Source organism: Vitis vinifera, chromosome 8, assembly GCF_030704535.1.
Source record: "Vitis vinifera cultivar Pinot Noir 40024 chromosome 8, ASM3070453v1".
Lineage (NCBI taxonomy): Eukaryota > Viridiplantae > Streptophyta > Magnoliopsida > Vitales > Vitaceae > Vitis > Vitis vinifera.
This window is the reverse complement of record NC_081812.1, coordinates 22,039,069-22,066,977: the sequence shown is the minus strand read 5'-3', so window position 1 is coordinate 22,066,977 and position 27,909 is coordinate 22,039,069. Positions and strand designations below refer to the sequence as shown.

Sequence of the window (27,909 nt, the reverse complement as noted above, 5' to 3'; positions counted from 1 at the left end):
TTTTTTGGCAAATGCTAGGTTTTAATTATATATGATTTTTCATTATACATTTTCTAAACACATAAATGAAAGAATTCATTTTTCATAAATATAAATTCAATGTTACAATATTTAGTTATTGACAAATTGTATTTATTTGGGTTGTAATTTGGGCGAGCTAATCGGATTTATAGCTAATTTGAGTCCAACCCGAATTAGGAAACAATCAATTCAAGTTCAACCTCACTTAACATTTAACCCAAGGCATTCAATTCAAGTCTAACCCTTCATTTCTCTCGGTTTGGGTTGAATTTGAGTTGGTTAAGTCAAAAAGAAAATCAGAAATAACATATCCATTGATTATGATTATTTGTCCAAATGTGATTGGGGAATGCTTACACTCAAATGCTCACAACCACATGAAACAACATCTTGCTCCATTCTATGAGCTAGAAGTTGCATCATTAAAAAACATGGAGTTCGATTAAGCCAATTCATTCCAAACATAAAACTAAAACCCGTCCTCAAACAGAATTTTAATTTGAAAAACCCAAAACTACAAGCTTGAAACTGGAAAACTCATAAGATACCTATCAAAACATGGAAATGGAGCCAAAGATGACCCCATCAACGCAACCTTCTGGCCTCCCTCTCAGACTCGAGCAGAGTGAGAATGTCTCCTTCTCTGACAGGTCCCTTCACATTCCTCATAATAAACCTGTTCTGGTCATCCAAAAACTTCACCCTCACCTGGGTCACCTGACCTCTTGAGCCAGTTCGACCCATAACTTTCACCACCACAGCATGCTTCACCCCAGATTCCATTTTGCACTGCAAACAAACAAAATCATTTATAATAGATGCATAAGGGCATCAATTAAAAGATTGTATTTTCTTTCTAGTTACATAGACTATTTAAAGAATATGTATAGAAAACTCTGAATTTGGTGACATAGATAAAATTCAATGAAGAGAACCATGCTATCAATAAAGTAACCTCTTCATCACAGTTTCTCAAGTTGCCACATTAATGGTCCATTCCAATCTTAGAAATAAGGGGAAGGAAAGAAGGTAGAAAGAAAAACAAAAAGCCTTCAGGCCAAAGAACTTCATCCATTCATCCAACTTATTTACCTCTGAAATAGAAAAGTATCTTAAAGACGTACAATTTCCGGAATATTTTCTCCTCATTGATATTTTCCATCGCAACCAAGCAAGGAAAACTGGGAATGCTAGGTAAAGTTTTCAATTTTTGATAACAGTTCTTAAAAACAGATCTATGTTGTTTTCAGAAGCAAAATTCAGTTTGCAGACTCAATTCTAAGAAACCATTGTCTCAAACTATTCTCCAATGTCATATTCCTGATTTATTCTCTATGTTTCTAATTGTTGCTAACAACACTCCACAGAAAAACACCTAAAAAAAATCAAAAATATATTCCAAAAAAATCACCCTATTTGGCTATTTTCAAAACAAATCTTCAATAAATTTGTTTCAATCCAAAATTTACCAAACCTGTTCTAGATGCTGGAGAGCTATTTCCGGACAAGAAAGCTATTTCTAAAAACAATAGCCAAACAGGCCCTAATTTTCATATTAGGTCAGTAAGTAATCAGAGTAACCTATATTAGAAGATCTGCAACACCCAAACAAGGAGAACAACTCATTGGGAACCCAACTACAATCCCACAGGGCTTTGCAATGGAAGATTTTCATCTTAATTAATGAATTATCATTTTCATTCTTAACCTTCTCCCCACTTCCAATTATTTCCCTTTCCACCTACAAAATTTTTTATTCAAGAGTTCCCACAGACCAAAACAAACAGATTAAAATCTGACATAAAACAAATTCCCAATAAATAAAAAATCCAAAATTGTTTGAACAGTAAAATCATCGATAAAGTATGATATTTAATTTGTACAGAATCTACGACCCAATCCCAACTTCATTCATCACATCCAAACTGTTCCTACCAATATTAAACCCACTTTTGTCCAACTCGCATCACACATTGCCCTAAATGTTTAGGAACATCAGAAAACCATTTATAAATCGCACAACTATAAATCAAAAGCAAAAAACCATACAGCAATGAAGGAGAAGAGAAGAACAACAGACCTGCGAAGAGAGAAGACGACGAGAAGAAGAGAGGCTTGGAGCACTTACGGCGGCTTCGGAGGAGAGGAACCCCTAAAACCCCAACCTAATATTTTATATAGCGTCTGTGGATTTGAAATTATTGATTTGCCCATTCTGTCCAACAGGTGCATGATGGATACTTCAGTCATTTAGGATTTTATTTAAATTTTGGATTATTTGATCAAATAGGTGAGAAAACCTAAATTCGGAAATATAACTTCTTTTTATATATTTTTTAATTAATTTTAAAAAAATAAAAAATCTACGTATGAATAATCGAAATTGTAAAAAAATGGATTACTTTTTAAAAATATAGGAGAAGTTAAATTTATAAATTTTGGGATTATTTTATCCTTTTAATTAATTCTTAAATTTTTTTAGTATAATATTTTTAATATATAAAGTTTTCCAAAGAAATGTTTTTTTAGAAAAAAAAAGGTGATAAACTAGACAAAAATAAATAAATAAAAAACGAAAAAAGTATGAATTAAATTTGTAATTTTGATTGGGTTTGAGACTAAATAGGAACCCCACTATTTATTTATATAAAATTTATGCATGTATTATTTGTTTAAATTTTATTTATATTTTGGAGCATTTTGCTCAATCCATTAATAGTAGCTTAAAAATTATCTATCATTTTTTATTTTCAAGTATAAGGTGTCCGATAAAAAAAATTATATTGGTAAAATGTATATTAATTGAACAAACTAGTAAAATATTTAGTGCATTAAATATATAGGTTAGAGTTTGTTTCATAATGTGATTTTTTTTTAAATTATGTTTTAAAAAATAGAAAGCTTTTTTTTTTAAATTTTATAACGGAGTTTGACCATTATTCTTGAAAATAAATTTTAAAAATCAAATCAAATAAAAAATAATTTTTAGACAATAAATAAGAGTTGTTTTCATCAATTTTAAAAGTAAAGAAAATGAAACAATTTTTAAAAATAAGTTTAAGAAGGATGTGGCCAAACAAACCTTTAATTTTTTTTTATCAAGTTTATAAATATGAATTTTATCCTACATTTTTATATTGGAGTTAGAAATTTGATGGTCAATTCATTATTACATGCATGTTAAATGCAAATTGAGACCTCGTACGTGTAGTTAGAGTGTCGAAATGTGCTTGAAACATAGTCATTCTCATCCATCACGGTGATATATCGCGCACCACTGCAGTTAGTGTGCTCTACTTCCATCACCAATAGATGATAACTAACATCAAACCACCAGAAATTCATATTAGGATCGAATAAACGGTTGAGATCTTATTTATGTTTTAATAGTGAATTAATGATAACGTGGTTTTAAAAAAGAGTTTTTATTTTTAAGATTAAAAAAATACAAAATAATTTTATGCTATTGAAAATATTAAATAAAGTATTTTCTAAAGAATTGCTTTTAAAAAATAATTATCTAAATATGGAATTAAAAATAAAATAGCACAATAAATATTATTTTTTAAAAATATTTAAAAATGCTATATCAACAACATTTCAAATTCTAAAAAAAAAATCAAAATCAAAATCAAAACATCAAAAAACAATTTTAAAAACAATTTTTTTATTATTTGGAATACCGAGAGAAAAACAATTTTAAATAAAATTTCCAACCTTAATATTACTATTCGCGCAACAGCCTAACCCCCACTTTAGCCACTGCTGCTAAACCTTTAACCCAAGTATTTTAGGTGAACATCTTGGAAACCATGAAAGCAATAAACAGCATTGAATCCCATATATACCTGCCAAATCATAGCTCAGTATCAATTCCAGTTCGGATTTTGTTAAGTTGGAAGTAGAAAGAGAGTAATAAAATTAGCTATGCCAAACAAGCACAATTGCACAAATGCAGCAATGCCTCACAATACCATTACCACCATTCTTCACCAAAAGGAATCACCTCATTCAACTCCAAAATCAGCTGCATGATGAGCCCGAAGTGATTGAAGAACATAGTATTAGCTCATATGTCCACAATACCATATAAAAATCCCCATAACATTCACATACCCTATATCATACTCACAGTAGAAACTACTGTCATCGATCAAGCCAATGCATTCCAAAACAAGTAAATTTTAAGTGTTCCAGAAAGATAACAATCTTCACACTACATTTGAACTTTAAAAACCAAGAAATTCGTAATCGAGCTTCAACATAACTCAGGATAAAACAGTCATAGTCATATACTAGCTGCCACTACAAAACTCATAATCGAGCCACCAAAATATGGATGTGGGAACAAAGATGAACCCATCAACGCAACCTTCTGGCCTCCCTCTCAGACTCGAGCAGGGTGAGGATGTCTCCTTCTCTGACTGGTCCCTTCACATTCCTCATAATAAACCTATTCTGATCATCCAAAAACTTCACTCTCACCTGTGTCACCTGACCCCTTGATCCAGTTCGACCCATAACTTTCACCACCACAGCATGCTTCACCCCGGCATCCATTTCGCACTGCTGCCAAAGAAAATTGCTGGTTATAATTCATAAATACTAAGCACCATTTTTCATTTAATTGGTTTTTCCTTTCAAGTTCTATAAAAGCAAACTCATTTAAAACATAAATTCCCCAGGGTTGTCTAAATCAGGTACAACCAAGAAAGGAACCAGAGTCTCCAAAACTGAGACTTAAATTGTCCATTTGAATATCAGGAATAAGGTAAGAGACAATGAAACTTTTCCCCTTTCAATTTGAAAGGAGTTTCAAGATGGATAAATTTCCTTCTAATTTTCATTCATATTTTCCATCACAACCATAAAAGGGAAGCCAAATTTCCTTGCGGGATTTTTCTTCTTCCTCGTAGTTTTCCCAAGATAGGAATGGAATACAGAATAAAGAAAATTTTCAACAAACAATCAAGTAACCAGCATTAGAAAAGTAAGCCCTCTATAAAATGTTGCAAAAAACAAGAAATAAAATTCACTGAGGAACCAACTATAATCATACAGGAATTTGCAATGCGTGCTTTTCATTTTAATTCATGAATCATCATTTATACTCTTAGCCTTTTCCTCCAATCCTATAAAGCCATGTTTGAACAGCTGAAACAGAGAATGGGAATCCCATTCATTACTTTGTTGCTTTAACAGTATGGAAAGTGAACGACAATTAACCGAAACCCATTTTTTTTGGATTTTTATTTCTCCCTTCCACGTTGTATTGTGATTCACCTCCATTCACATCCTATTCCGTTTCCTAATCCAGAATACCAAACTCATCCTTAAATCTTCTCATTCTCACAATTGAAAGGCACCCTTCAAACTCTTATTCATGAGTTTCCAATGACCAAAACAGATCAAAAAATGACATAAAGCATGTTCCAAAATTTATTGAACAGTAAATCATGAATAAAGCATTATGACCAATTTGTACAGCATCTATGACCAAATCCAAAACCCCAATTTCATATCACACAGTTTCTTGAACCATAGAGAAAATTTTCGTCCACAGACGCAGTATTTTATTGCCTTGAAAACTTAGGTAAAGTAGGAAAAAAGTGTATGAATCAAATCAGAACAAATCAAAGGCAAATAGCAGAAGAACCTGACGGAGAATCGAGGAGAATAGAAGAAGAAACAGACCTGTTAAGGAGACGACGACGTGAGGGTTTAGAAGATCGACGGCGGCTTCTGAAGGAGAAACCCCCAAAATTTTGCTTATATAGGCTGAAGAGGTGAATGAAATTACTCCTTTAGCCACCCTGGACAAATGGAACATGCGGGGTACCTCAGTCATTTCGAATTTCCCGGATGTTAAAAAGACTTTGAAATCTTTCGTACAAGTATTTTTTAAAGATGGAATTTTGTGAAAATTTGTAGGCATTGTTCCGAAAATTTAAAGTAAATAAATTATCTTTTTATCAATTTTTTAAACTCATTTCACTTATTTTATTTTATTATATAAATTAAATAATTTTAAAATTTTATTTATTTAACTATTTTTAATTATATTATAATAAAATAATTTAATTTTCTTATTTTTATTTTTATTTTTTAGCCTTAATAAATTTTCCTCTTACTTCCATCTTGTTTTCCTCCTAAATAAATTTTTGATATTGATTATTTTCCTTTCTTTTTTTTATTGATTTTCAACCAAGAATGTAAGAAAGCAGCCGACTTTCACTGGCCCTCATCCTTCTCCTCACTCAATGGAGCTCGCCTTCTCTCCTTCATCTTCGCTTCGGATTTCAGCTACTACTCCTCACTGCGACTCCTCGTATCTACACAGGAGGATACCCATTAATCCCGCTTGTAAATCTTCTGTCTGGTTACTGAAATCTCCTGAAAACCCCTCTTCCATTGGTTTCCACCACCGCACAGGCTTCCCCAAACCCGTTTCAAGCACACATTTTAGGCGTTTTAGCATCTGGGTATGTCTTTTTTCTTCATGTCATTACTTGAAATTTGGGTTTTTCATGTCTGTGTCTAATGGCCTGATTTGGGTATGTCATGGTAAAGAAGAAGAAACCGTGAACCTAGAAACAAAAGGAAAGTTGAATGGCAGTTTTGGTTTTTGAATTATCTGGAACCTCACAAAACAGAATCCCCACTCAACTAGGAACTATATATTGGACCCGTGAAGTTGGGAAATGATTTGGAATGTAATATGAAACACTAGTAATCCAGTGGGACACTTCGATTAAGTAAATATGAACCCTAGGAAAGGTAGAAGGGAATATGAAATATAAGTGTTATTAAATGGTTTGATGAACTTTTACCTATCAAGAAAAAAATAAAATTGAATGGTTTGGTGAACTTTTGATATGTGCTTATGTCTCGTTGGAAAGAAACTGTGTGAGGACCATATGATATAGCTATGTTTGGTTACAAGAAAAATGCTAAGGAGAATGGTTTTGTTATGTTTGAATACCATGGGAGAAGGTGAGGAGGAAAATGGTTTTGTTATGTTTGGATACAATGGGAAAAAGCAAGGGAAAAGTTATAGGGAAAAGAGGAGAGGGGGAGTGGGGGTTGGGTTTCCTTAAAAAAAGTTAGAGACGTTTGTCAAAAAGTACATTCATCAATCATTTAATTTTATTTCTCTCAGCATTTTCAGCCACAACCAAATAGAAGAAGAAATTTATAATTTTTCCTTACATTTTTCTTATCATTTAATTTTTGCCTCTGTGTTCTTTCTTTTATAGTTTTTGGAGAATCAAATGTAGTCTAAGAGACTGGATAGATTTATGGGCATTTTTATGAAAAGTTCTGGAAAAATCAGACCCTTTTTTTCACTTGAAATTACTGATATCTCACTAATTTCAAAACTCCAGTTTTCATGATCTTTTTGTTAAGCTCAGTAGCCTCAGTTTGTGAAATTGTTTCTCACAAGAATAATTTTTAACAGTTACTAATTAGTCAATAAATAATCTAATATTGCCATTACCATTTTTTTGTTATCATGGCGTAGAAATTATAAATTGTAGATACTAAAGTTGAAATATTATTTGCTCTAATGGCATTTAAAGGAAAATTTGGCACAATGATCCATCATTTTTGAGATGGTCACAAACATGGTTGGAATTTATAAAATATGGGTCTTTGAGTTTGTAGCTTATGGTCATCCAAGTTTCATTTACTAGGCTCTATTGGAACCCAAGGTTTATGCATGAAATTTACATGAAAGTGGATGCTGTCCAGGCTAGCACTCAAGTTGGAGCTGCTGGATCTGATCCACCACTGAACAAATTTTCAGTGTTCAAAGATGCATGCTGGAGATTCTTAAGACCCCATACGATTCGCGGAACAGCATTAGGGTCCACGTAAGTAATAATCATGCTAATCTTGAGTTATTAATGGTTTATTGATCCTGATCCCAAGATTATGCCTAGAATTCTTGACTTCGGTTCATCTTTTCTTCTTTTGACAGTGCTTTGGTAGCAAGGGCATTGATTGAGAACCCAAATCTGATAAAGTGGTCATTGTTGTTCAAGGCATTTTCTGGTCTTCTTGCTCTTATATGTGGAAATGGTTATATAGTGGGCATCAATCAGATCTATGATATCAGTATTGACAAGTATGCAACACTTATGTATATAGAGATCAGTTTAATAAATTGTTATATGCAGGGGTGTCTTGCATGAAAGCCTATGCCCCAGAGCATGGGTTATCAGGTAGCATCTAGTAATGGACACGTAGCACATCTTTTGTGGCCTAGGTTCCACCTGAAGATGGGCTGCAACTAGGAAATGGCAGATTCCAAAAATTATCTTTGATCAAATGATTTTGGACTGCCTTTCAAAACTTCCCAAGCCATCTAAAAAGCCTCCACAATTTAAAGCAAAATGATATTATCGCATGGTTATAATTTTCTAAGTCATCATTTTTTTTTTTACTGTTTGGATTTACCAATATATTTGTTTAGTCCTGGTTTTCTATTTGCAAACCACAAGTAGGGTGTTTAAGGAGGTTTGATTGCTTGGGCATTACTTATTTTGTGTCTTGACAATTTATTGGCATACACGCTAATGCAATTCTCATGTTAGTTCCTGTTCTCTTTCTTTTGCAGGGTAAATAAACCTTATTTACCTATTGCTGCGGGTGACCTTTCAGTTCAGTCTGCATGGTTTTTGGTATTGTTTTTTGCTGTAGCAGGCGTTTTGATTGTCGGATCCAACTTTGGGTCATTCATCACTTCGCTTTACTGTCTTGGCCTCGTTCTTGGCACCATCTATTCTGTTCCTCCATTTAGAATGAAGAGATTTCCAGTTGCAGCATTTCTAATAATTGCGACGGTATAGCATTTGTCCTCTCCCTTTTTTCTATCGGATGGTAATAACTGAGTGGATTGAGTAACGTGAAGTTTCAGTTGTAGTTGGATCCATATGGTATGGTGATGAATATGTTGATTGTGCTCCTTGCTATAGCAAAATGCTGAGAAGTTTGTTAGCACATTTTGCTGTTTTTTGTGAAAAATTAAAATTCGTTGCTGCTCATGTACCTTCAGCCAGATAATGTAACAGAAGACTAACTTTTGCAGGTACGGGGTTTTCTTCTTAATTTTGGTGTATATTATGCCACAAGAGCTGCACTTGGACTTCCATTTATGTGGAGGTGCGTTAACCCATTACTGTTTACTTCTTTATAGTCAACTTAAGAGACAAAATCATATAGATGTGTACACAAGTTTAGTGGATTGCCTGAGGTTTAACCAGTAGATTGAGGCTAGATCAGCTATTGGGTATGCAATAGGCAGACAATCACACTAACAGTTTTAATTATCCTCTCTTGGTTATAGTTTGAATATGGGACAGCTAGATTGTCAGAATATACTGGTAATGGACCCCTGGCCTTAATTTGCTGGATTGTGCACCTGTGCTGTTACTTTGAAGAAGAATAGATTACAATTTCATGCAGTTAATTAGCTCAGGTTTAGTAATCAGAGCAAGGGAGTCTATTATTTGATATATGGTTATGATATAGGTCCAGTAGGACATGGCTTATTGTCATTCTAGTACTTTTCTCAGGATTTAACTGTGTTTTGCTCGACAACGGTTCCTTGTTCATGCAACCAAGGTTCTGATATTAGTAGTATGGGTGTGCTTCTTCATTTATTCTCCAAGAGCTGAGCCTGTGCTTAAGCCTGAGGGAAGTATCCCAGTTTGGATTTGTCAGTGGTGGAATCTTACCCAAAACTTTCACATGGACACCAAGATCTCCTATTTGAATCTTTGTATTTGTGTACTGGAGGAGCCATGCTGACTTATCTAACCATCCACTTCCCAATTTTGAATGTTACTTGTGCCATAGCATTTAAGTTGTGATTATCATCCCAATATTCCCAACTGTTAAGAAACTTCCTAACTTCAACAATTTAATTTGTACCTGCAGTGCACCTGTGGTTTTCATCACAACCTTTGTGACACTGTTTGCACTGGTTATTGCCATAACGAAAGATCTTCCAGATGTTGAGGGTGACCGCAAGTAAGTTGTATAACCAGTTTAGAATATTGATACTATTGATTTTTCTAGCTGTGTATTTGTAAAAGGGTTGTTTTACTCTCTATAAATCTTCATAAGTAACAGGCACTCTCTTCTTTTTATCATTTATTTCCCGGTATGATTTCCATGCTTCCTTATCTATTTCACACATTGCTTGAACCTCATCTCCCAAATTTTCAAACCAAACCAAACCCCATGGTGCTCATTAATCCATAAGCCTCCCTCTCTCTACTATCAATATCGATCTGATATGTGCATCATAAATTGTTTTATAGGTATCAGATATCAACCTTGGCAACAAAGCTTGGTGTTAGAAACATTGCTTTTCTTGGTTCTGGACTTTTGCTGGTAAATTATATTGGTTCCATTTTGGCAGCAATTTATATGCCTCAGGTGAACATATCATCTTTGCAGTCTATCTTCTTCATCTTTACCTGGTTGGTTTTCATATGAGCTGTATTTTACTTCACTGATGTGATTCAGATCCCAATATTAAGTCCTTCAGTTTGCATGCTTTGCAGGCTTTCAGGCTTAGCTTAATGATACCTGCACATGCCATCTTAGCTGCGGGTTTGATATTCCAGGTTTGTTTCTCAGAATTTGTAATTTCTTTTTACTGCAATGATCAGGATGATGAAAAGATAGGTTTCTTTCTTGGGTCTCCTGTCTCTCAATTACTTCACCTGCCTTTCCATTGTTCTGAGAGGAAAAGATAAATTTATTTATTTTTCCCTCTAATTTGGTGATGTTGAACAGGGGCAATGAATTAGCATAGGCCTGCACCTTTTAAAAGTGAGAGCACCTTGATCCAACATTTAGAACCATGATGAAAATTTTTCCTTGGCACATTTCATCTTGATTGAGTTGGACTTAAGAGAACATACTCAGTTTTAATCCCCAGTACATCCTTAGTGGAATGGTTTTTTGGAACTCTTGAAAAGAGATTCTTGATATGTTTTGTCATTGACAAAGTTGTTTAAGAGCAAAGATCCTTTGTCATCTACTTTATGTTTTATCTCTTGAAAGGCTATTGAATTGTACTTGGGAAATCATTCACCACATATTTTTGTGTTTGAAAATTTGAGATCAAAGATCCTTCTTTCCATCCCTGCCAATTTTTCGTTAGTTTCTTAGCCACTGAGCATTCTGTGTCATTTTTTGCTAATCAGAAAATTTTATGATTTGTTGGATTTTCACATGATTTCAGGCACGCGTATTAGAACAAGCAAATTATACCAAGGTAGTACCAATCTTCTTTTTCTTCTCTATTAATCTTGAATGCTTGTTGATTTCATGTGGCATCAAGATGATGGAAGCAACATTTCAATTACAATCATCATTTTTAGATTGAATGTATAGCATCTTGTTGAGCAGGAAGCATCGTTCTTTCTTAACATTTTTCACAGCAGAATTGCTGCAAGCTGTGGCACAACTGCTACACTGAAATTCATGCAACATCCTTAATGATAATTTTTTTCATACGGTATCTGATTGTGCATTTACTTGCATTTTGCAGGAAGCAATCTCGGATTTCTATCGGTTCATTTGGAACCTCTTCTATGTTGAGTATATCATATTCCCTTTCATCTAGCAAGTTTCTCTTTATGTCATCTAACCTTTCCCCCATAGAGACAAATAAGTTTATAACAATGTGAGTGAAATGTAACTAAACATCTTTTTATATCAGAATGTAAATTACTGAACCTAATAAAAATTCTCTGCAATATTAGATAAACCATTTGAAGCCAACCCATTTTCAGGGTTTATGTGTCTTCCCTTACTTTGAAATACATGATTTACTGACTTTATTTGTTGAGAATAACATTGCTGGAACTAAGAGTGCGAGCTCACAGATTCCATGGAAGACATGTTTGCTGTGCTAATGTTGCAGGTTTTCACTATGGGGGTTAACTGGGATCCTTCATGTCAACCAAATGGACAGTTCTTGCTGAAAGGTATATGAACAGCTTCAATCTCTACATGGCAAAACATGGAAACAAAATTGATGATAATATGCCAAAAACCATAAGACTATGTTTGGTTCTTAGAAAAAATAGAAGGAAAGAAAAAGTGAAGAAAAAATAAAAAAAAATTTTAAATCTATAAATTATTTTTATATGTTTTTTTTTTAACTTATTTTTCTTATTTTTCTCAATTATATTAAATTGAATAATTTTGTAATGCATAAATTTTTGATTAATTTTAGTTATATTTGTTTTTTTTCATAATAAAACTACATATAATAAAAATTATTTTTTAAAATATATTTTTCTCTTTTCTTAGTAATTAAAGAGGAAAAGTGAAAGGAGAAAAAAAGTTAAAAAAGGAGATATGAAAACCTTCCGTTGTTCGATTATCCATGAAAAAGTTGAGGGAAAGAAGCAAGAAAGTTATTTCCCATGTTTGGTTTTTGAAGGAAAAATAAAAGAAAAGCAAAATTAATATAAAATGTAATCTTTAACATTAATATTTCATAACTAATATAATAAAAATGTATATTAAAAAAAAAGGTGATTTGACTTGCCTATATTTAATAAATAAAATTCAATTACAAATAAAATTTATCATAATAATTAATTATGTGTGAAGTCAAAATGTTTTCGAAAAAAAAAATTAAGCTAACATCTAATTTGTTTGAAAATAGATGCATTTAAAATGTAGACATGTTTTATTGTCTTTCTTAAATTCCAAAGAAGCATGGATGAAATATAAACATGCTACTTTAAGAAACGATAGGAAGTAGACCCGAAGACTAGTATCGACACTGATATAATCATACTACACAAATTCTTCCTAATTGATTCCCATTTGGGCAGAGTTGATCAACGGGGTCTATCTTTTGAGAGTACAACATGGAAATGACCTTTCGCAATTTTTCTGGAGGCCTTGGCTTAACCATTGGCTGCAGGCTAGTAAATGGAAAGTTTAAAAGGACAGTTGGAGAGCTCAACCAAGAAGGGAAATTCAAATTTTCTTCCTTCTCTAATCCAAAAGGCGGTGGGCTTGATGGTGGTGGCTGTAGGAATGGTCACCCGTGGAGAGGAGTTTTGGTATAGGAGTCCCAATAAAGAAGATGTGTGAGCCCGTGAAATTCTCCCTCTCTTTTTCCTTTGCTTTTCCCTTCAATTTTCCTCACTATTTTTGGAGGAAAAAACCAAGGGAAATACTTTAATATTCTCTATTGCAGTTTCCTTCCCATTTTTTTCCTTTATATTTTCCATGTCATCCAAAAGGAAAGTGAGTCAAGTTACTGAATGGGAACTTCTCTTCTTTTCATTATTTATTTGTAAACAAAAGAGTTGCAACACCCACAAAACTCAAATTGGAGCATCAGATCTACAAAAGGAAAGGAAAAAAAAGTGTACAAAAGAATAACATACTAACGAGTGTTGGAGAATCCATGTATCATCTTCTCAACCCCAATACAAAATAATAAATGAAATCAACCTTTGTCCATCTTCCACCTATTACTGGCTACTGGTGTTGCTATCTGTGGCAATGTCACCTTGCTCTGAAGCAAGGGCACTTTGGCTAGTATTTGTTTCTCTCCTATGAGGAGCTGGGGTCAAAACCTTGGCACCAAACCTGGTCGGTTTTGGAGTTGAACTAGGAGTAGCAACAGCACTTCTTGGAGAAAAGTTGACTTGCTCTAAAACCCGGAATTGAAGCTCCGAAGGGTAGTCCCTCATGCACCCAATTCGGGGTCCAGCTCCTGTTGTCCATTTACTGGATAACTGCTGAGCCAACTGGTATGACTTCATTCCTTTATGTGAATTTATCCTCATCATGATTTTTTCTTTTGGGATGGGTTTTGCATTTTCTTCTTCTTGATCTTCATTGAACAAATTCACTTTAGGATATATGAAATCTTCCTCAGTTAAAAATGATTCTTCTGCTGTTTCGTAACCGCATGAGGGTGAATCTGGCTCCCCTGCTTCTTCCATGAACTTCTCAAACACATCACTTCTTTCTGGTATTTCGAGTCTGGTTATTTTTGAGCACAATCCTCGAGACAATCTCGAGGTTGGTGGATGAGGCTCTGCTCCTGCTGCACTTGAGTCTTGATTTCTTGAATCTGTTTCCACTTGAGCTGAGTCCATATCATCGGTTTCTTCATCATCTCGAGTTAAATCTGCCTCTGATGGGTTGTTTCGAAGGCTGAAACCACCGACCTTTTTGTTGCCGGTCTCTTCTTCTTCACTAGCATATTGCTGAACATGAAAGAAAGAAACTACATCATCTCCTGATGGCAGTGTTAAAAATGAAGAGGCAAGGTCAGTGTTTCTTACTGTAACATTAGTGAGATCTACATCATTTTCCCGGAGGAACAACATGAATTCCTGAAAGTTTTCTTCTGTTGGAAGATAATGTCCACTGTGAGGCCAGACAGCCTAGTTCAGTAGAAAGAAGAAAAAAGATCAGATTAGTCTACATTCTAAGGAACAAACAAACAGCCATATCAAACAGCTCCCTGGGTTTATATCCTTTTTCATACCTTTAGAACACCCTCTTCCACTACCAATCTCCCAGCAGACAGTGTGGCTCCTCCAGCCAAAAAACTTGAATGTTGAAATGTTCCTTTGCTCTTCTTTCCAATATACAATTTCTTGGATGTACTGAGGACAAAGATCCACTTTGTATCTTTTGGTCCACTCACTGTATCGATCAGCGTTCTTGTCTGCTTGTAGAGGAACTTCCCATTCTCCACTATAACTTCATAGGCCTTCCTTTCTATCTATGAAATGAACCCAAAGAAAATGAAATGTTAGCAAGGTCCAAGCAGATAAAGGAGGGGATTAGACATGAAGATGAGGCTTACCGGACCAAGATATTTGATGCATTGTTGCTGAAGTTTCGATCGAGGGCATCTGTCAACAAGATTCACTTCTTTTCCTTCTCCTATATCAAGCCTGCATATTCAAAGTTAAAAAGAGAGCCAATCTTAGAATCCAAATACAAATCAGTAGTCATGTATGCAGATTATTTTGTTTCGGTCCCCACAAATCTTACCAATAAAAGAAGGGCTGTCTACTTTCACAGTGCAGCCATTTGACATAATAAAACTGAAGATTATGCCCGTATCGATGTCTAGGATCAATCTGTAACAAGAAGGAATAAAATTAGTACGAGCAGGGGGAGAAGAAGAAGTAGTTTCACTTAGAGTATAAATGCCACTCACAGCCTCAAGCCAGTGCTGCAAAGCAAGTTTCCGGGCCTTTTCATCCTTCGATAAACCTTTCCCTACCTTGGCAGCTCTGGTTCTTGCTCTTGACCAACGTGAAAAAACACTTTCCGTCCTCTCAATGTCAAAAAATGATATAGAACTCCGTTTGAGTTCAGCGAAATCCAACACTTTCCACCTATGAAGTGCATTTAAAAAGTATTAATCAAAGCATCACACAGAAATGAAACCATTCCTTTGTTTTTATCCCAAAAGTCGGTCCCATGTCTTATATAGGGGGAGATTATCATCTGTCAAACATCAATCTCGTAGCATGGTTTGTACTTTGTGGTGACATCTTGTGTAAATTTTGCAAAGTAACCCATTTGGTTGGATCTAAGTTTGAAATTCTATGGAAAACATGAGTAGATTTCTGCTTGTATGCTGAGAAAACACAAGTAAAGAACATTCCAAAAAGGCAATACCTTATGTTATTCAGTCATTTTATTTTCTTTTATACTTTCTCAGCAACCAAATGGAATAAGAGAGTTGTGGTAGAGACTAATACTAACCATCTCTGCTCCACAAGAACTGCACAATCTGCTAGCTGTCTTCTGGTTCGGAAACTTTTATACACCTTCTGCAACTTCAATGCAGCCTGGAATGTTCTGTTTCCTCTTTCTGGCAATGTCAGTGGCGGGATTTTCTCCAGTAGGCTATCCGATTTCGGGACTTGTTCATTGGTGTCTTTGCTCTTAATGCTATCAGGGCAAGGAGCCTTGAGTGAGATCCTGGTATCCAATTCAGTCCTTTTGAAGCTTAGCGACCCTTCAAATATCATCTTCCCAGACGGAAACGACTTCATTGTAGGGCGTTCCGAATCATGGCCATTGAAACTGAAGGATCGCAATGCATTCTTCACATCATGGGCTCCGAAGCTGAGGGATCTTAATAGAGCAGCTTCAAAGTCTCTGTCTAAATCGTCTGCAAATGGGCATGAAGCAACCATTCCCATTTGATTGAACAATAGGACTGGTATCTGGAAATGACCAAGATCTCTCTCAGCAAGATCTATGGGGTCCCAAATCCTGAAAAGATGAACAAAACCAGAAAACTCAGTGACATAAATTCATCAATGGGAATCCATTAATAAAGGAGGCTATTGTTTCTATGAACTCTTAACCATCTGTTTGGTTTTCAGGAAAGTGTGAAAGAAAGCATTATGCATTAAGCATTTTCCTTTTCTCCTCTCACTCTTCCCCACAACCAAAGACAGACTAAATTCTTCAAAGCAACCCTCAAACACCTATTAAAGCAATAATCCAAGATTGCAGGATAAGAAATAACATCATACCACGAAACCCAATTCCCAAAATCAAATTTACTCACACACACAGCAATATTTCCACCGCACCCATTTCATTGAACACCATACAAACACCCCCTTTTCAAAAAACCTAACCAATGACATAAGAGGCAGGGATGAAATGCATAGCAGTCGTACCTTAACCTGAGACAAGGTGAATCAGAGAGGAGACCTGTTTTAAGGTGGAGAGAGATGGGAGGAGAAGAACCCGAACCCAAATGAGGGAATGCGGATTGGTGGGTACCAATGAGAGAGAGAGCGAATAATGTGGGTGGGTAGAGGTTGATTCTTTGATTTCTTTTGAGGTTTAAAGGTTACAGAATGGATTCAACACTTCCCCCTCTCACAGACTTACGCTTTTCAAAGCCAGAAACCGAATACTCTTACCCCCCTTAGCTAATCTCCATATATAGGAAAAGGAGAGAGGGAAGGCAGAGCTGTATAACAGACCCATCATCTCCAACCACGTGTTATCGACTACCCTAGGAAGTTTCCCCCAATCCCTCCATTGGAAAAATTGGGAATTATCCATGCATTCCAGTTTTGAATAGTCCTCCTTTCTTTTTCCCGAGAAAATAAAAAATTAAAGTATACAATCACGTAGAGTAAGAATGAAAGAGGTGACTCTGTCAACCCGCCAGAAAACTGAAAATGCTAAAAGGAAACACAACCCACCACATCCAGAATCTAGTTTGAATGTGTCAAATGAATAGATGGGTTATTTGTAAAATTCTAACTTCCGACTCCCTCTAAGATCAGAAGAAAAATATGTAATAATCTAATTTTGTGTCATGGAAACTAGTGGCCTGCTTTGAACACAATTTACATGATTAAAGGTCCATTTAACAAATCAATTAAAGTTTGTTTGGAGAGTGATTCTCTTTAAAAAAAAAAAAAAATTAGCACTTCCTTTATCAAGGATAATCAGTATTGTTGGGATAAAGGAAATATGTTTTACAAGTGTTTTTAATATATATATATATATATATGATAAAAAAAATCATTTTTAAAAAGTCGTTCATAGGATGCCAATGTGCAGATTTTTTTAAATATCCATTTGGATCCATTAGACATGTTTAAAATTTAAATAAGCGGGTTAAAAGTGAATTTGATATTATTTTTAAAACTCGAAATAGGTTCAAAACCGGTTCAAGTATTACTTGATCCATTCGGTCTTAATTATATATAAAATAAAATTTAATAATATAAATTAAATTCACAACTTATACTTTCTATAACTATTAATTATTTTCTCCTTCATTTCTCTTTTACCAAATTATAAAATTGAATAATTTAAAATAAATTTAAGGTGTTTCAACTAACCACTTTAATAAGAGAGAATAATAAATTTTAAATCATTAAATTCAATAAAAATCATATTAAAAGTCAGAGCGGATTTTTAGACAGACATTTTGATCAAACATTATCCAAATATCCAAATAATATAACCCTATCTAGAAGTTGAATCAGCCAACTTACTTCTCGATGATATTGAAAGAACCAGCTATAATGGTTGAAATTTCTATTTTTTAAAGGTATGGTCGGTCCTTTAACCATACAATGACCTCGACGATATTGGAAGAACCAGCTATAATGGTTGAAATTTCTATTTTTTAAAGGTATGGTCGATCCTTTAACCATACAATGACCGAAAATAACATAACATTAGATACCAATATTTCTTCCATCAAACCCATAAAAAAAAATAAAAGACAAATATTAAAGTCTATGAGCAGAGCTAGTCTTCTCCTTCATGGTCTACTCCCCCGTAAATGAAGTATTCAAATATATGGGATTAAACATTGAACTCCTTTTTTCCATGAGGTCCATCAAGAAAACGTGTGGGGGCTTGGTAACCAAGGACCAGGGTGAACCCACTTTAGGAATCCACTCCTTGGAAAATGAAACCTTGGTCAAGCGCGAATGAGAGTGTTCTTTGGTGTAGAAAACAAACAAAAAGCCAAAAAGGGCCCACTTAAAAGTTCCAACCTTTTATTTTTCTTTTTTTAATAGAAAATGGATTGAATTTTCCATAGATTGCATGATGGCGTGTCCTCTGAAAGTGAGTCCTCCTAGTTAAAAGCTTGAGCATTAAGTTTCAAAGTTTCAACCACTTCTTCAATTGGAGACAAAATTAATCCCAGCCAGGGCATTAACTCCTCCAACCCAAAGTTCAAAATCATGGGTCCCAACATTTGGACCGGCTTTGGAAGAAGAGTATCATATCCTATAAGATCAATTCCACCCACCTTTTCTAAAGCATAAACGTAGACTTTTACTCAATTTAAAACTTATCTTTTAAACTACTTCTAAATATAGGACATTTTTAAGGGATTCAATAAAAAGTTACCCTAAAAATATAACTTTAATTCATTTTTTAATAGAGATAAATTTGTTTAAAAGTACTATATTTTCAATAAATATTTTAAATATTATCAAAAATTCACAACAACGTGTTATTGACTTTTGGATACATTTATGATATTTATACTCCTAAGAACCTGACTTACATGAAGATTCATAGTTGATTCATTGGGATTTTCACAAGATTAAGTTTATCAAAATATAAGGATTATAATTATTTAGGGTATATTTGACAATAGTTTTCTAATTTAAAAAAAAAAAAAGTTTGATAACAAAAAAATAGAACTTTTTAAGGGAATATCTTTTAATTATTTTTTATATTTTCACGTGTATTTTATGATTGTTTTAAAAAAATTATATAAAATATATGAAATAAAATATTAAATATAAAAATTATTTTTAAAATAAAATTTAAAAATATGTTCAAAATATTTTAGATTTCTAAACATAGGTTTTTGTTTCATAAAATATTAGTTGAAAAAATAGTAAAACATGTTTTAATTTAAATTAAATAGACCTTAATTTCTTAAAATTTAAAGTTATTTGGTATTTTTTGTTATGAAAGAATTTTCATAAAAAAATTTAAAGTTTTTTAAAATTCTCATAATAATCTTCTATCATTATTTTTTTCTATAATTATGAATAGTCAATCAATAAAGGGTTATGAATCTTATGATAGCGTAAAAACAAAAACAAAAAAATTGAAGACAACCACGCATATCTATAATAACGTTAAATCAAAAAAATATGTTTTAGACTTTTAGCGTCGGAAAGTAGAAAGTCAAACCACCGCCACTGTCCTCTACTTGTACGTATACGGATGCTAATCTCACTGACTCGACCCACTATACTAGTCTGACAGCCTTGCGGTGTGAGATCGTGATCGGCGGTGAGGCATATACATGCCTCAAAGTAGGTAAGTCAACCACACTTCAGCTATTATTCAGTGTCAAAAGACAACTGTCGTTTTCAAATCCCAATGCTACAACATTTACGTACCTTTTGATCCGTACGGAATGCTTCAATCATATCCATTAAGCAATTTTTTTTAGTAATTACAGCAAAGCATGGAAAAACGCTCTGGTCGGTTGATAGAAAATTATTCTTAAAAATGTTTTTTTCCTTATTTTAAAAATAATTGTCTTGAGAATTTGTTATAAGAAATGATAAAGGTGATTTTTTACAATAAATTCAGTTTTTTTTTTATATTCTATAATATTTTAAAAAATAATTGAAAATAAAAATTATAAATTAAAAAGTTATCGAATGGATTAAAAAAACCTTTTATGTATTTTCATTTTCCTTTCATACGATTTTATCGTAGCTAACTAAGAATTCTAAATATAAATTCAATTAAAAATTTAAGGTTAAATATAAAACATAGTTGGTGAATACATTTTTAATATTTTGTAATAAAAAAAAATCTCTAAAAATGATGGATTTGAAAAATATTTTGCTAAGAGACTTGAATTGTGAATTTTTTATTTTAAATAAATTATTTTGGCTCGAACATTGGTATGAGTTTGTCCATGTATAAGTCAAGTATATCTGATTTATTTATGTGGTTGTTATAAAAAGGAATGTGAAATGGATAAGCTACCAATAACAAACCTTAAAAGTGGCTTTGGAAGAATTAATGAAACCAAACGCATCCTTAAACTTCAAAATGAGCATCATGTGTATTTGAGAAAATAAATAAAGAAGAGTGAGTGTGTTTCTGATTGTGCGGCAACCGTCCAGGAAGGGCAGCTGGAGGCCAAACACATAAATATTTTGGGTCTGAGTGGATTAGATTTGGTGTGGTTTTCAGACAGCTCATACTTTCCACTACAATATTTCCAACCCAGAATCCAAGAAAGCTTGAAATCTCTCTCGCCTTTTCCAAGCCCAACGCGCTTGTGAAGCGCCGACAATGTTCGGGTCCATAAATGCCCAATGCCTTGGCAAAAGTTTCCCTCCTCTCAAATTCCATATTTTCTTTCCCTGGTTTTGAAGCTAATAAACCAGACGGTTTTTAGGCCAACAGAAAGACCAAAAGAATGGAATGGAATGGAATGAAATGCTGGGCCATCTCCTCGTTCTTATGGCCCCCATTCACTGGGTAATGAGGAATTCAAAGCTATTGAATTTTAATTCCTATTGGTAGTTGTATTACAATATCTCTACGGGAATGGGAATCAAGTCTGGTGATTTTAATGATAGTAGTTGGGTCAATGAGATGACCATTGACCACACACACTCCGAGCCTTTGATACGGCAGTAAACACAAAAAATTCCAAGAAACAGCGACTGGTGAACTTTTTCCTCACTCCCCTGCTTTGTTAATTTTATTGTCATTTTCATAGGTCCACCCTCCAAAAATGTTGTGAAAATGAATTGAAATAATCTGGCACGGCAACTTGGTCGAGTTGGCCCAGTTGATGGCTAACCCGACCGTGACTCAATTTACAAAACAAGTGGTTTGAACCCAACTCAATTTGACTTTTAATCCCATATGTTTAACTCAATCTCAATTTTTAAACCTCACGTCGAGTTCAAATCGATTCAATTAATTCGGATTATATAATCCAAAGTTCATCCATGATGTTTTTTTTTAAAACCTTTTTTTTTTTTTTTGTATATTTATACCTAAGTATGAATAATATGTTTGACAAAATTTCAAGATGCATATATTACAAAAGTAAAAATAAATTTATGTCTTTATAAATAATAAAAAAGTAAAAGGTATAATCTAATTTCATATTTTTCTTATAAAAAAAACTAAAAAATAAATATCATTATATATGATACATTATAAAGATTATAGAACTATTAAATCATGTTAGGTTTAATCTAAATTGAGATTGAATTGAAAAACCTAATTTAAGTATAATTCAAATATTAAAAATGATTGTTCAAATTCACTTAAATTTTGAGTTAGGTCAAACTAATTACTTGAGTTATACTCTTACTAATAACAAATCTTTGAATGTCATGATTGAGTTTGTAAATGAGATGAACGTAAGGGTAAACCAAATGGAATTTCACATAACTCGTGTATTTTTACCACATGTATTTAAAAATAGCCTTTTAAATATTATAAATGATAAAATTATAATTTTTTAAAAGAAAAATGTTAAGGTATTAATTCAATAGTCATCAAACTTGCAATCTTAATCATTAAGAATGTATAGTGAAATTTGAACGGTTAAATAAAGGGTAAAAATATATAGGATCATTGTACACATTGATAGGATTAAAGTGAAAAAAGAAAAATGATAGTAACGTGTAAATAAAATAAGATACAAATGAAATTATGGATCTCGTATTTTTTGCATGATGCGTTCCCACTCGTGACTCGGTTTTTTTTTTGTAAAAATTTTGATTTTTTGAAAAAAAACTTGGAATCGCCACTTATTTTTATTTTGTTTTTTTAAGGAAAAACAAAATAAGAAAGAAAACCCTAAATGTGACTCCATATTTGGAAAAAAAGTTTGTGGAAAGCCAAAGTCAGGTCCGGAGTCAAGTTACTTATTGGAGAGGTACGGTGGTGAACCGTAACACCCCTCTAAGTTAGTAAACATACGACCTCTACTAAGCGAATTAAGGGATACTAGGAAAAATAATCGATGTCTAAGTCATGGTGAAAATTAATATACACAAAAATAATAATAAAATCTAATTATAAAAATATACAAAATAAATGACAAAATGATTTATTGAACTAAATAAATAAAATAAAATATTAAAAAAATAGTCTTCAAGAAATTTCAAATGATTTTATTAAAAATGATTTTCAATTAATGATTTCATTCAATTTCATTTGTATTTAATTTTCAAAAAAAAGTTATTTACATTTACAAAAGTATTTCAATTCGATTTTAGATTTAAAAAAAAAATAACTTCAAAATTTTATATCTAGTTCAAAGAAATAATTTTACATTTTCATTGTTTTATTTAAAAGGAAAGAATTCTACTTGATTTTTACCATAAAAAAAATGTCAATTCAATTTTATTTAAAAGTGTCCATTTACAATTTTATTTATGAATAATAATAATAATAAAGTATTTTTCAAATTTGATTAAAAAGATATGATTTTTCAAAATTTTAGTTTAGATAGGGGAATTTGTTTAACTTTTATTAAGAAAAGAAAAATAAAGATTATATATATAAAAGTTTATCTAAAAATAAAATTTAATTTATATTTTATTTCAAAATAAACACCTTTTTTCACAATTTTATTTACAAAAGAATTCCATTCAAAACAAATTTTGATAGTTTTTTTTTTCAAAAAAAATTATTGACAAAAACCAATTTCTACTTGAATTAGAAAATAATTAAAACATAATCCTTTACAAAAAAAAACTCTCAGATTTACTTAGAAAAGCTTTACAATATATTTATTTTTTATTTTTTAAAAAGAAAGTTATCCGCATTTTATTCTAAAAAATTATTTTAAATTAATTATATAAAAAAATGAGAGGAGAAAAAGAAAAAAAAAGTTCAAATTTATTAAAATAAATAAAATAAAATAATATTTATTTTAAAATTTTTATTTTTTAAAAACAATCTCAATTTATATATATATATATTTTCCTTTTCAATTTTATTCTAAAAATGTTTATTTTTTTATTTTTTTTATTTTATAAAATGAACGTTTTTTAATTTTTGAAGAGTTTTATTTTTATTTTTAAAAAGTTTTTGATACTATTTTAAGAAAATGGTTTTTATACTTATTAATATAAAAAGAAATATTAAAAAAAAAAAACAGATTATTAAGCAAACATTTATTAAAAATGACTAAATATTTATTCTAAAAAGAATTTTTGTTCATTAAAGGCAAGAAGAAAAAATAAAATAAAATAACATATTTTTCAAACAAAAACATTATCCTATTATTGGATTATTCCCTCAATAGAAAAATAAAACACAACTAAATATACATCTTCTCAAAACAAAGACTAATAGAACATATTAAATAAGGATAACAAATAAATGGAAACAAAAAATCTATGAATAACAAATTAAATATACATATACAATAAAAATCTAAATTCTAGTAATACATTCACATGTACACAAAAAGAAAACTGAAATGAATGTATACAACAAAACTTGGAGGAAAATGATGTAGGAGTAACCTTAGAAGTGCAGTCCCAATAACACTAATGGCCCTCCAAAAGCTTCCAAAATGAAGTCCAAAAATACAAAAAAAAAACTCTCAACCCCTCACAAATATCATAGAAAATACAAAGAAGATTAGAAAAAGTCCCTAGAGTCGTCTTCCCCTCCTCTTTTGGCTGCAAGATGATCCCTTTATCCCTAAAAATTTTGGTCCTCAGTCAGCTCAACTCATGCCTTGTCTTCACCTGCCCCAACTGCTCCCAATCAACACTGCACATCTTTTCCCGCTCTCAGCAACAACAAAAAGAAATGCCACAACCATGTATTAGCAAAAGGGTCAAACCCAATACAAAATTTAATAAACATACCAACCCAAATCCAACTAATATAATAGGCCCAAATCAAACCAAATAGCAATCCAACAAGCCAAGGCCCAACACCAATAAATAGAAAACAAAAATCAACCCAAAATAAGCCCAAATGAATAAATCAAAGGCCAATAGGAAATTCAATGACCCAAATCCAATTATCCAAACCAAATACCCAAATCCCATAAACCGTTAGTGAACGAATCAATGAAGAAAGAACTCGCCTTTCTTTGAAGAACTCATGTAGGCGAATCAACTTGAGAAGGGTTCAACTTGACTTTGATGTAGATGTGGGGGCGGGGAAGGTTGTTGTCATAAAATTTTCTAATGTAGCCGAGCAGCACAACCATGACTTTTAGGGCAACGATTAGGAGGTTTAAGAATGTATAGTGAAATTTGAACCGTTAAATAAAGGGTAAAAATATATAGGATCGTTGTACACATTGATAGGATTAAAGTGAAAAAAGAAAAATGATATTAATGTGTAAATAAAATAAGATGCGACTGAAATATAAAACAACAAGAACAAATTATATTTGTTATTTGTGATATTGTTTTTTCATATATACCAATTATGCATTGTAGTGTGAGTCTTTTTAAAATATTTGATCAACAATTCCAAAAGTTTAAACATTGAACAAAAGTTAGAACATTTATTTGTTATTCATGAAATAGTGATAATAATAATAAATAAATAAAAATAAATAAACATTTGAAAATATTTATTTTTGTTTTCTATTTTCAAGAATAAAAAAATACAAGGTGTTTTAAAAAAAACATGTTTTAGTTGTTTTATGTTATTTTCACTTATTTTTTTAAGACTATTTAAAAAAATAATTATACAAATATGTAGAATGATTAAAAATAAAATATAAGATATAAAAATTATTTTAAATGTGTATTTAAAAATATTAAAAGTATCTTTAAAATATCTTAAAATTTCAAGCAAACTTTTATTTTATAAAGCATCATAAAACAATTTTTAAAAACTATTTTCAAAATTGTTTTAAAAAATAGTTATCAAATAGATCCTAAATGTCTTAATTTGTAAATTACTTATATGGTGTACTATTATATATATAGAAAATTTTTATTATATATTTTTAAAAAATAAATAATACATGCTGTTCAAATGTGAATTTATACTAAATCACATATAAATGACTAGTAGAGCAGTTGAAATTAATGAACTCAATGAAATCATTTCCAATAATTTTTAGAATTGGAAAATTCATCAAAAGAACCCAATAAAATCATTTCCAATATTTTTAGAATTGGAAAAGCCATCGAGCCGTGATTTAATTTTAGTTACTAACACCATTATAACATAGTAATAAAAAAAAATTGAAATATGTGTGCATGCATATTCCATGTGCCTATTGACCACTAGTCTTTGCGGCCCTAGATTTCATCTCACCCTTATAAATTGATTGGGCTGAACCCAAACTTGATCTCAATAACTCATCGATGTACCCAAAACCGATATACTTAGCATATATCTCAACTTGGGCCCCTGGGCCCAATGGTCATCCCGTTTAATATTCTGTTGATTTATTTTTTTAATAAAATTCCCTTCCTTCTTAAAAAAAAAAAAAGTGTAATCGAATGAAGTATAACAATTTTAAGATATAAATTATTTTTACAAATAAAAAATAATTTATATATTTATTGCACAAATCACGAGTTTAATGAAAGTCGTGATATATATATAGTACAAAAAATAAATGTAGTGTCTTGTATTACCCGAAAAGTAAACGAGGAAGAGTCATATATAGAGGACTTTCATAACACACTATTGAGGTATTTTATTGAGAGTGTAGACCCGATGAATAAGCAAAACCGATGATGGCTGGTAGATCATACATGCATCACTACAACTCTAAATTGTATAATATCATGTGGAAAGTGAGGTTGTAATATAATTGTACTAGATCTTGTATCAATGAGAACACTAGACCCAAGAGGGTGGCCATTTAGGGATGGCAACTGGGTGGGTTTTTTTGGATACTCACCCCTAATGGGACGATATTTAAATTTAATAAGCGGGTTTGGAACGGGTATGAGAATTTTTTTTTAAACCTGGGGCGGGTTCAGGTATTACCCCATCCCGTCCCGCCCCGTTTACATATAAAATTAATTTTAAAATTAAATTAAATTAAAATTTTATTTTACTATTTTTAATATATGGATAATAATAAACTTTTTTAATAAAATAAGTTATAAAAAATATAATAATTTTATTATTTATAAAATATATTTATTTTAATGTAATTATTATTATTATTATTATTTTAAAAGAACCTAAACAAGACAGGGATGAGAATTGCTTTTAATAAATGGGGCGAGGTTGGGATGGGGGCGACCCATCCCGTTACCATTCCTATGGCCGTTGATGAGCTATGTGTGCACTACTTAACCTCGAATATGATAATAGCAATGGAGAGTGGGATTGTGATAATAAATCTATTATATACAAATTTTTAAAATTTGAGATAATCGACTTTTTTTAATAACTGGAGTATTTTAAACTATTACCTTCAAAATTATGTTTATTTTGTAATTTTAAAAAAAGAAAAAAAAAGAAAAGGGAAATGTATCTAAATGGATACTCGACAATCTAACTTTATCCTTATTTGTAATCAATAATTAAACCGGAGAAAATTTTATAAAATTCTTTTACCTTTATCATTCCCTATATTTTATTTCCCTTGAACTTTCCATTATCAAACACAATATTTATGTTTATTTTAACACAAGAAATCCACTTCCAACAAATTTGACCTACCTTAACTGGCATCTAACACCAATTCTAATGACTTAATTTTGAGTGGTAAAATTAATTTTAAATTATCTAATTAACATATTTATTCTTATAAATAATAATTAAAGAAAATGAGATTGAATAATAATGAAGCTAGTGGAGTAACAAAAAATAAAATAAAATTGTGAAGGTAATTATGATAAATGTGGATAAAAAGATAAAACAAATATATGAATTAAAAAACAAGTTAACTATTTTTACTTAAAATTATTTTTTACTTTAAGTTATACCATTAAATTATTTTACCAAACATACTTGATTTACTTAATGACTAAAATTAAGTTATTTACTTTAAGTTATTGAGATGATTTACCAAATATTCACTGTTTTTTTGTTTATTATTAACCATGGGCATCCAACACTTTTTATTTATTTTTATTTATTTTATTCTTACAAATTTCGATCAATGTCCTGGTGCATTAGTGTTGTTCATTTGGCAACAAATATATGATGCATTATATATATTAATTTTATTTAAAGGACTTTAAAATAAAATTTTTGTATACATTGCCTTTAAAAAATGCTGGTATCAAATTTCGAAAAAAATAAAAAAATAAAAAAATAAAAAAATAAAAAAATAAAAGTGTATTATCAAATATTACAATTTGATATTATTTAATAAGAATCCATCGTTTTTTTATACTTTAAAAA

The 27,909-nt window shown here is 31.6% G+C and overlaps 2 protein-coding genes, 1 long non-coding RNA gene and 1 other non-coding gene across 5 annotated transcripts; 1 reads left to right on the top strand and 3 right to left on the bottom strand.

Moving 5' to 3' along the window:
- Positions 1-314: 314 nt before the first annotated feature.
- LOC100241860 (uncharacterized) lies at positions 315-2,335 on the bottom strand. The gene is made up of 2 exons (XR_009466485.1): positions 2,102-2,335; positions 315-810 (listed from the first exon to the last, which is right to left on the bottom strand). It is a non-coding gene; the product is annotated as an uncharacterized LOC100241860 (transcript).
- A 1,827-nt stretch (positions 2,336-4,162) lies between these two features.
- On the bottom strand, positions 4,163-5,903 carry LOC100246987 (uncharacterized). 2 transcript variants are annotated; one of them, XR_009466483.1, is made up of 2 exons: positions 5,716-5,903; positions 4,163-4,590 (listed from the first exon to the last, which is right to left on the bottom strand). It is a non-coding gene; the product is annotated as an uncharacterized LOC100246987 (long non-coding RNA). The 2 variants fall into 2 exon arrangements; XR_009466484.1 differs by having other exon boundaries at positions 4,163-4,587.
- Positions 5,904-6,166: 263 nt separating this feature from the next.
- Positions 6,167-11,823, top strand: LOC100264108 (homogentisate solanesyltransferase, chloroplastic). Its single transcript, XM_002276692.4, has 10 exons — positions 6,167-6,503; positions 7,774-7,895; positions 8,003-8,149; positions 8,642-8,867; positions 9,113-9,186; positions 9,964-10,056; positions 10,350-10,467; positions 10,596-10,658; positions 11,282-11,314; positions 11,591-11,823. The coding sequence occupies exons 1-10, from the start codon at positions 6,282-6,284 to the stop codon at positions 11,663-11,665; spliced, it is 1,173 nt and encodes a 390-aa protein (XP_002276728.2). The 5' UTR covers positions 6,167-6,281; the 3' UTR covers positions 11,666-11,823.
- Positions 11,824-13,324: 1,501 nt separating this feature from the next.
- Positions 13,325-17,234, bottom strand: LOC100241826 (IQ domain-containing protein IQM6). Its single transcript, XM_019221474.2, has 8 exons — positions 16,740-17,234; positions 15,808-16,323; positions 15,254-15,434; positions 15,085-15,173; positions 14,894-14,984; positions 14,570-14,809; positions 14,364-14,465; positions 13,325-14,285 (listed from the first exon to the last, which is right to left on the bottom strand). The coding sequence occupies exons 2-8, from the start codon at positions 16,248-16,250 to the stop codon at positions 13,542-13,544; spliced, it is 1,890 nt and encodes a 629-aa protein (XP_019077019.1). The 5' UTR covers positions 16,251-16,323; positions 16,740-17,234; the 3' UTR covers positions 13,325-13,541.
- Positions 17,235-27,909: the final 10,675 nt, after the last annotated feature.